Raw genomic sequence first — 9,878 nt, forward strand, 5'->3', positions numbered from 1 at the left:
AGGCATTCTAGAAGTAAACAGTTGGTATTCCCTGGGTATTTGTTATGGTATTGTCTTTAATTTTAAAATTGCAATCAAGTCCATCTTATTTATAGATACTCTTTTTCTTGTGCAAGGAATATTAACATACAGTTAATTTATTTAATCTTAAATGAAATAAAATTGATGTGAATTTTCTTTTTCTGTACTTCTGCATTACAGGTATTTTTATTTTAGTATCATTAAGTTAACTTGCCATTATTTGCTATTTAACTGTACCTTCTAAGAGTATTTAGAGTCTGATCTGGAAATATTTTTTTAGGTATTAAAGTTAAGGCAGAAAAATTATTGGAAGAACTTGATAATGGAGTACTGTTATGTCAACTGATTGATGTTCTTCAAAACATGGTGAAAACATGCAATTCTGAAGAATCAGGAGTAAGTAAATGTTTGACAGTATTGATTTTATATCTTGGTACATATTAATTTATGTACATTTCTTATCTCTAGAAGATTGTAAACTTCCATGCCAACTGGCTAGGAGACGTTGAATAATTTACTTAACCATTTTCAAGATCTGGAAAAATGTTCTCTTTCATAAAATGAGATGAACATTTCCCTTAGGATTTATTTGTAAGAGTTCAATCACATTAAATGAGAGAATGTATAGATGGTGTCTAACATAGTGCTTGATGCATAGTAGATCCAACTCTTCTTGAGAACATTAACATAACTTCCTTATAGAATTGTTTTGAGGGTTAAATGGGAAAAGAGGTTGTGATAGTTCTTGGCATACAAGTAGCAGCTGCTATTATTATTATTATTTTCTTCTTTATATATTCTCCATATATTGCATCGGTGGTAAATTCTATAAGTATTGATTGGATAAATAATTTTTTTAGACAGTTTTCATTCATTAACCCTGAAGTCATTATTTGAAGTAGATAAGGTTTCCTCTCTTTCCATCAAATATAGGCATTTTCAAGAGTTTGGGATCTGGAAATTTACACACAGTTGGTGGAAATATAAAGGAGTATGATCGTTGTGTGGGACAGTGGATAATACATACATACATACATACATATATATATATATATATCACTGAAAATAAAGTATTTTCAAAAATATTTTTGAGTACATAGTAGGTGTATATATGGGGTACATGAGATACTTTGATACAGGCATGCAATAAGTAATAAATCACATCATAGAAAATAGGATATCTGTTTCCTCAAGCATTTATTCTTTGTGTTACAAGCAATCCAATTGTACTCTTTTAGTTATTTTATTTTATTTTATTTTATTTTATTTTATTTTATTTATTTATTTTTTTTTGAGACGGAGTTTCACTCATGTTACCCAGGCTGGAGTGCAATGGCGCGATCTCGGCTCACCGCAACCTCCGCCTCCTAGGTTCAAGCAATTCTCCTGCCTCAGCCTCCTGAGTAGCTGGGATTACAGGCACGCACCACCATGCCCAGCTAATTTTTTGTATTTTTAGTAGAGACGGGGTTTCACCATGTTGACCAGGATGGTCTCGATCTCTTGACCTCGTGATCCACCCGCCTTGGCCTCCCAAAGTGCTGGGATTACAGGCTTGAGCCACCGCGCCCGGCTCTTTTAGTTATTTTAAAATGTACAATTAAATTATTATTGACTCTAGTCACCCTGTTGTGCTATAGAATACTGTTTTATTCATTCTTTCTGAGGATAATTTTTTACACCCTTAACCATCTCCACTTCACCCCACCTCCCACAACCCTTCCCAGCCTCTGCTAACTGTACTTCTACTCTTAATTTCCGTGAGTTCAATTTTGATTTTTAGCACCCACAAATAAGTACTAACATGTGATGTTTGTCTTTCTGTGCCTGATGTATTTCACTTAACATAATGACCTCCAGTTCCATACATGTTGTTGCAAATGACAGGATCTCAGTCTTTTTTTATAGCCCAGTGGTACTCCATTGTACATATGTGCCATATTTTCTTTACCTAGTCATCTGTTGATGGGCTTTTAGGTTGATTCCAAATCTTGGCTATTGAGAACAGTGCTTCAGCCAACATGGAAGTGCAGGTATCTCTTTAATATACTGATTTCATTTCCACTGGGTATATACACAACAGTGGGTTGTTGGGTCATATGGTAGCTCTATTTTTAGTTTATTGAGGAACCTCCAAACTGTTCTCAATAGTGGCTATGGTAATTTGTATTACCACCAGCAGCCTATGAGGGTTCCTTTTGCTCCACATCTTTGCTAGCATTTGTTACTGCCTGTCTTTTAGATAAAAACTATTTTAATTGGGATAAGATGATATCTTATGTAGTTTTGATTTGCATTTCTCTGATGATCATTGATCATATACCTGTTTGCCACTTGTGTGTCTTCTTTTGAGAAATGTCTATTTAAATTTTTTGCCCATTTTAAAATAGGATTATTAGATTTTTCTCCTATAGAGTTGTTTCACCTCCATATATATTTTTCTTATTAATCCCTTGTCAGATGGGTTGTTTGCAAATATTTTCTCTGTTCTGTGGGTTGTTCTTCAATGTGTTGATTGTTTCCTTTACTGTGCAGAAGGGTTTTTAAATTGATATGATCCTATGTATTTTTTATTTGGTTGCTTCTGCTTGTGGCATGTTACTCATGAAGTTTTTACCCAGACTGATCTCCTGGAGAGTTTCCCCAATGTTTCCTTGTAGCAGTTGCATAGTATGAGGTCTTAGATTTAAGTCTTTAACCTTTTATTTCATTTTTATATATGGTGAGAGATGGGGGTCAAGTTTCATTCTTCTGCATGTGAATACCCAGTTTTCCCAGCAAAATTTATTGAAGAGACTTCTTTCTCCAGTGTATGTTCTTAGCACCTTTGTTACAAATGAGTTCACTGTAGGTATGTGGATTTATATCTGCGTTCTCTTTTCTGTTCCATTGATCTGTGTCTCTTTTTATGCCAGTGCCATATTGTTTTGGTGGAAGTCAGATAATGTGATTCTTCCAGTTTTGTTCTTTTTTCTCGGGATAGCTTTGGCTATTCTCAATCTTTTATGATCCCATATAAATTTTAGGATTTTTTTTCTATTTCTGTGAAGAATGTCATTGGTATTTTTATAAGGATTGCATCGAGTCTGTAGATTGCTTTGACTAGTATGGACATTTTAACAATATTGATTCTTCCAATCCATGCACATGGAACATTTTTCCATTTTTTTGGTGTCCTTTTCAACTTTTTTCATCAGTGTTTTGTTTATTGTAGAGATATTTCACTTCTTATGTAAGTTATTCCTAGGTATTTAATTTTATTTGTGACTTTTGTAAATGGGATTTTTTTTTATTTCTCTTTCAGATTATTGGCATGGAAATCCTACAGATTTTTGTAGTTGATTTTTGTGTCCTGAAACTTTACTGAATTTGTTTATTAGCTCTAATAGTTTTATTTTTTGGTGTGTGTGTGTGTGGGAGGGGGTCTTTAGGTTTTTCTAAATAATAAGATCATATCATCTGCAAACAAGAATATTTGACATCCTCCTTTCTAGTTTGGATGTCCATTCTTTCTTTTTTTTGTCTGATTACTCTAGCTAGGACTTCCAGAGCTATGTTGAATAACAGTGGTGGATGTGGGCATCCTTGCTTTGCTCTAGACCTTAGAGGAAAGGCTTTAGTGTTCCCCCATTCAGTATGGTATTAGCTGTGGGTCCGTCATTATATGGTTTTTATTATGCTGAGATATGTTCCTTCTATACCCAGTTTCTTTAGGGTTTTTAACACAAAAGAATTTAAAATTTATCAAATGCTTTTTCAGCATCAATTGAAATGATATATATGGTTTTTATACTTCATTCTGTCAATACGATGTATCACATTGATTGATTTGCATATGTTGAAACATCTTTGCATCCCTGGGATAAATCCCACTTGATCATGATGAATAATCTTTTAAATGTATTGTTGAATTTAGTTTATTAGTATTTTGTTGAGGATTTTTGTGTCAGTATTCATCAGCGATGTTGGCCTATTGTCTTCATTTTTTGATATGTCCTTGTCTGGTTTTGGTGTAATACTGACCTCATAGAACAAGTTTGGAAGTAATCCCTTCTCTTCCATTTTTCAGAATAGTTAGAGTAGGATTGCTATTAGTTCTTCTTTGAATGTTTGGTAGAATTCAGCAGTGAAGCCATCGGGTCCCAGGCTTTTCTTTACTGGGAGGCCTTTAATTATGGCTTTCAGCTTATTACTTGTTATTGATCTGTTCTGGTTTTGTTGTTGAACAGTTGCTCAGTAGCCACTAATGATCCTTTAAATTTCTGTGGTATTAGTTGTAATGTCTCCTTTTTATCTCTGATTTTATTTGGGTCTTTTCTCTTTTTTTTTTTTGGTTTGACTTAAGATCTGTCAATTTTATCTTTTAAAAAACCAACTTTAGTTTTTGTTTATCTTTTGGTATTGTTTTTGTCATTTCAATTTCATTTATTTCTGCTCTGATGTTCATTATTTCTTTTCTTGTACTAATTTTGAGTTGATTTGCACTTGCTTTTTTAGTTCTTTAAGATGCATCATTAGGTTATTTAAGTTTGTCTTCTTTTTGGATGTAGGCACTTATAACTATAAATTTCTCTCTTAATACTGCTTTCACTGTATCCCATACATTTTGGTATTTGTGTTTTCATTATTATTTATTTCAAGAAAACTTGCTAGTTTTCTTCATAATTTCTTCACTGACCTACTGGTCATTCAGGAGCATATTGTTTAATTTCCATGTGTTTATATTGGTTCCAAAATTACTCTTGTTATGGATTTCTAGTTTTATTTCATTGTGGTCAGAGAAGATGCTTTATATTATTTCAGGTTTTAAGTTTAATGTTTTAGGACTTGTTTTGTGACCTAACATAATGATCTCAGCTTGAGAATGATCGATCTGCTATGGAGAATAAAGCAGCTGCTGGATGAAATGTTCTATAAATATCTCTTAGGTCCATTTGTTCTATTGTGAAGATTAAGTCTGATGTGTCTTTTTTGATTTTCTGTCTGGAGGATGTGACCAATGCTGAAAGTGGGGTGTTGAAGTCTCCAGCTGTTACTGTGTTAGAGTCTTTCTCTCTCTTTAGCTATAATAATATTATAATATAACAATATTTATTTATAAATCGTATATGTATTTTATAAAACTAGAAATCCATAACAAGAGTAATTTTGGAAACAATATAAACACATGGAAATTAAACAATATGCTCCTGAATGACCAGTGGGTCAATGAAGAAATTAAGAAGAAAATTGACAACTTTTCTTGAAACAAATAATAAAAAACATACCAAAATATATTATTATATATTATGTATATTAATATTATATATTATGTATATTATATTTGACATTTATTTTCTCTTTTTAAAGAAATATTTTGGTATTTGTTTTTTCTTTTGGTATTATTTAATTATATTAAATAATATATAATTATAAAAATAATGTAATATTTATCTGTGTGCTCTAGCATTGGGTGCATATATATTTAGAATTTTTATATCCTCTTGCTGCATTGACCTCTTTTTCATTATATAATGACCTTTGCCTCTTCCTACAGTTTTTGTCTTAGAATTCATTTTTTCTAATATAAATATAGCTACTCCTGTTCTTTTTTGGTTTCCCACTGGCATGGAATACCTTTTTCTGTGCCTTTATTTTCAGTCTATATGTGTATTTATAGGTGAAGAATGTTTCTTGGAGGCAACAGATAATTGGGTCTTGCTTTTTTATACATTCAGTTAGTCTGTTTCTTTTGAGTGGAGAATTTAGTCTATTTACATTCAGTGTTATTATTGATAAGTAAGGACTTACTCCTGCCATTTTGTTGTTTTCTGGTCGATGCCTTCTTTCCTTCCTTCCTGTCTTTTTTTTAGTGAAGGTGATTTTCTCTGGTGGTATGCTTTAATTTCTTAATTTTAATTCTTTTTTGTGTATCGGTTGTGTGTTTTTTGATTTGAGGTTACCATGAGGCTTGCAAATACTATCTTATAACCCATTATTTTAAACTGATTGCATAAGCAAATGAACTATTAATAGCATAAAGAAAACTAATAAAAACTCTATACTTTAACTCACCTCCTTGCTTTTTAATTTTCAGTGTTTCTCTTTATATCTTATTATACTGTCTATGTCTTGAAAAATTGTAGTTATTAATTTTGATTGGTTCATTGCTTAGTCTTTCCACTTTAAGATAATATTTTATATGCCATAATTACAGTGTTTTAGTATTTTGTGTTTTTCTGTGTGCTATTACCTGTGAATTTTGTACCTTCAGATGATTTCTTATTGCTCATTAAAAGGCAAAAGATCTATAGGATCTGAAGAGAGACAAGGGTATTCTTATTGCTCATTAACATCCTTTTCTTTCAGACTAAAGAACTCACTTTAGCATTTCTTGTAGGAAGGTCTGGTATGGATGAAATCCCTTAGCTTTTGTTGTCTGGGAAAGTCTTTATTTCTCCTTCACGCTTAAAGGATATTTTCACTGGATATACTATTCTAGAGTAAAAGTTTTTTTTTCCTTCAGCACTGTAAATGTCATGCCACCATCTCCTGGCCTGTAAGGTTTCCACTGAAACATCTGCTGCCAGACATATTGGAGCTCCATTTTATATTATTTGTCTCTTTTTTCTTGCTGCTTTTAGTATCCTCTTTTAATCTTTGATCTTTGGGAGTTTGATTATTAAATACCTTGAGGTAGTCATCTTTGTGTTAAATCTGCTAGTGTTCTATAACCTTCTTGTATTTGAATATTGATATCTTTCTCTAGGTTTGGGAAATTCTGTGATATTATCCCTTTGAATAAACTTTCTATCCCCAACTCACTCTCTCTCTCTCTCTCTCTCTCTCTCTCTCTCTCTCTCTCTGCCTCCTCCTTAAGGCCAATAACTCTTAGGTTTGCCCTTTTGAGGCCATTTTCTAGATCCTTTAGGTGTGCTTCATTGTTTTTGGTCTTTTCTTTTGCCTCCTCTGACTGTGTATTTTCAAGTAGGCTGTCTTGAAGCTCCATAATTCTTCTGCTTCATCAGTTCTGCTATTAAGAGACTCTGATGTATTCTTCAGTATGTCAGTTGCATTTCTCAACTCTAGAATTTCTACTTGATTCTTTTAATTAATTTCAGTCTCTTTGTTAAATTTATCTGATAGTGTTTCCCTGTGTTATCTTGAATTTCTTTGAGTTTCAAAAACAGATTTAAAATTTTAAATTCTCTGTCTGAAAGGACACATATCTTTGTTTCTTCAGGATTGGTCTCTGGTACCTTATTTATTTGGTGAGGTCATGTTTTCCTGGATGGTCTTGATACTTGTAAATGTTTATCAGTGTCTGGGAATTGAAGAGTTAGGCATTTATTGTAGTCTTTGCAGTCTGGGCTTGTTGTGCCCATTGTTTTTTGGGAAGGCTTTTCAGATATTCAAAGGGACTTGGGTCCTAAACCCAATAATGCTGTGATTCTTGCAGATTTATAGAGGTACCACCTTAGTGATCTTAAATAAAGTCTAGAAGAATTTGCTGGATTACCAGGTAGAGACTCTTCTTTTGTTTTCCTTACTTTATCCCAAACAAATGGAGTGTCTCTCTTTGTGCTAGGCCTCCTGGATCTGGGGATGGGGGGACACAAGTACCCCTGTGGCCACCACTGCTGGGACTGTGCTGGTTCACACCTGAAGCCAGCACAGCACTGGGTCTGACCCAGGGCCTGCTGTAACCACCAGTCGCTTGCCACCTAAGTTCACTCAAAGCCCTGGGGCTCTTTTATCAGCAAGTGGCACATCTAGCCAGGTTTGTGTCGCTCCCTTCAGAGTCATGTTCCCCCAGGCCCTAGTTGGGTCCAGAGATGCTGTCTGGAAGCCAGAGTTTGAAGTCTTAAACCTTAGAAATTTACCTGATGTTCTGTTTTATTGAGGCTAAGCCAGCACTCAAATCACAAGCCAAAGTCCTTCCCACTCTTTCTTCCTCTTTTTATGGGCGGAGGAGCCTCTCCCTGTGGCTTCTGCCACCACTGGCCCATGTGGGTTTCTGCCAGGCCACTGCCAATAGAACCCAAGGGCTCTTTAGTCAGCTTCTGATGAATTTTGCCAGGCGTGATACTCATCCTTCAGGGCAGTGGCCTCCCCTCTACCCCAGGTCAGGTCCAGAAATGCTGACCAAGATCCTAGGCCTCAACTCAGGGACCCCTCAGAGCCTGCTTGGTGCTTTGCCCCGCTGTGACTGAGATGGTCCCTAAGACACAAGACAGAATCCGCTTTACTTTCCCCCCTGCCTTTCTCAAATAGGAGGAGTCTTCTACCGTAGCCACCAAAATTGGAAATATTTTTAGTCCCACCTGAAGCTAGCATGTCTCAGAGCCCGACACCCATGGCGTATTACCTGGGTATCATTGCTGGTACTAGAGCCCAGGGGTTCTTTACTCAGCAGGTGATTAATCCTGCCAGGTCACCACTGTGACAAGGCAGCACTGAGTTCACTGTAAAGTCCTGCAGTTGCTGCGCTCTCTGTCTCTCAAGTACACAGCTTTCTCTGCACCTTAAGGCTGCTGCCAAGGAGTTGGGGAGAAACGGTGTAAGCACACCCTTAGCTACCCTGGCTGATGGCTCAGTAGGTAATATGGTATTCCCCTCTGGTCCACTGGCTCGGAGCCCAGCTCAGCACTAGGTCTTGCCTAGGACTTGCAATTCTTGTGGCCTAGTCTACCTCTCAAGTTTACTTAGGGCCCCAGAGCACTCCAGTTTGTGGTAGCAAGGCTTGTGGGAACTCAAGCTCTGACTGCTATAATGGGTGGGTCCCCTGTAGCTGGGGTTGGTCCAAATGCTTTCTCCATGGGCAGGCATCAGCTACTAAAGTCTGGTTCTGCCTTCTGCTGGCAGAAGGACAGTATTGAGGTCAATGTAGCCTCACAATCACTATGTTCTCCCTTTCCCAGTTGCACAGATTCTCTGTGCCATGTGGTTGCTGCCAGGAGATGGAGGGAGGAGAGGGCAATTCAAGACTGCCTTTCTTGCCCTCTTCAATGTCTTTCTCAGTGATATGAAATTAGAACCAGATTTCTCATCTGATTTTTGATTCTTGTGATGGGGCTTTTTGTGTGTAGTTAGTAGTTAAAATTCGGTGTTCCTGTGGGCAAGACAAATGGTGTAGATTTGTATGGGGCCATCTCGCTCTGCCCGCTAAAGCACATCTTTTGATACATAGTTCTACTTGTAGGAATTTATTCTGAAAAAAATCAGAAGTTTGTGAAAATGATAGTACAAAAATTAGGAAGAACCTAAATGTTCATCAATAGAGAAATTGTTAAAAATTAATGATGGTAACCAGACACATTGGAATATTACACATTCATTAGAAACTTTAAAAAAAATATGCTATTTTGAACCCCAGATGATGTCTACAACCTGTCATTTAGTGTATATGAACATATACACACACAAATCAAATTGAAGAATAGTTTGTTTATGTGATGTTTTGTAGATACAAATATGTGTATAGTTGTGCAGAGATGTCTCACCAAAATGTGGATGAGAGGATTTCAGTTGCTACTTTGTATTTTGCTGTTGGTTTGATTTTTTTTTTTTTGCAATGATTGTATATTCTGTATTTAATCAGGAAACAAACTTTGAAGGTTATTTTAGTTTTGGAAATAAATAGTACCAGGAAGGATGTACAAGGAACTGGTAATAGTGGTTAACTCTATGGAAAGAGAGGAACTAGGGGATAAGAACTGGGGGAGAAAGGCTTAATATCTTACTGTACCTCTTGCATTAATAAAAATCATATTCATGAATTGCTTGTACAAGTAAAAATTTAAACCAAACCAAAACAAAAAAATCCCTTAGCCTCACGAGAATTATCTACTCTTGGACCAGATAGTAAAAAAAAAAAA

The 9,878-nt window shown here is 35.5% G+C and overlaps 1 protein-coding gene across 3 annotated transcripts in view; it reads left to right on the plus strand.

Annotated features, from left to right (window-relative positions):
- Positions 1–9,878, plus strand: part of GAS2L3 (growth arrest specific 2 like 3) — a 52,255-nt gene that overhangs the window by 28,505 nt on the left and 13,872 nt on the right. For all 3 annotated transcript variants that reach the window (XM_017516498.2, XM_037734194.1, XM_037734189.1), the window contains exon 4: positions 302–417. In XM_017516498.2, coding sequence (XP_017371987.1) covers positions 302–417 — 116 coding nt within the window. The remainder of the gene's footprint in view (positions 1–301; positions 418–9,878) is intronic.

The sequence above is a fragment of the Cebus imitator genome, unplaced genomic scaffold (assembly GCF_001604975.1).
Source record: "Cebus imitator isolate Cc_AM_T3 unplaced genomic scaffold, Cebus_imitator-1.0 Scaffold18, whole genome shotgun sequence".
NCBI lineage: Eukaryota > Metazoa > Chordata > Mammalia > Primates > Cebidae > Cebus > Cebus imitator.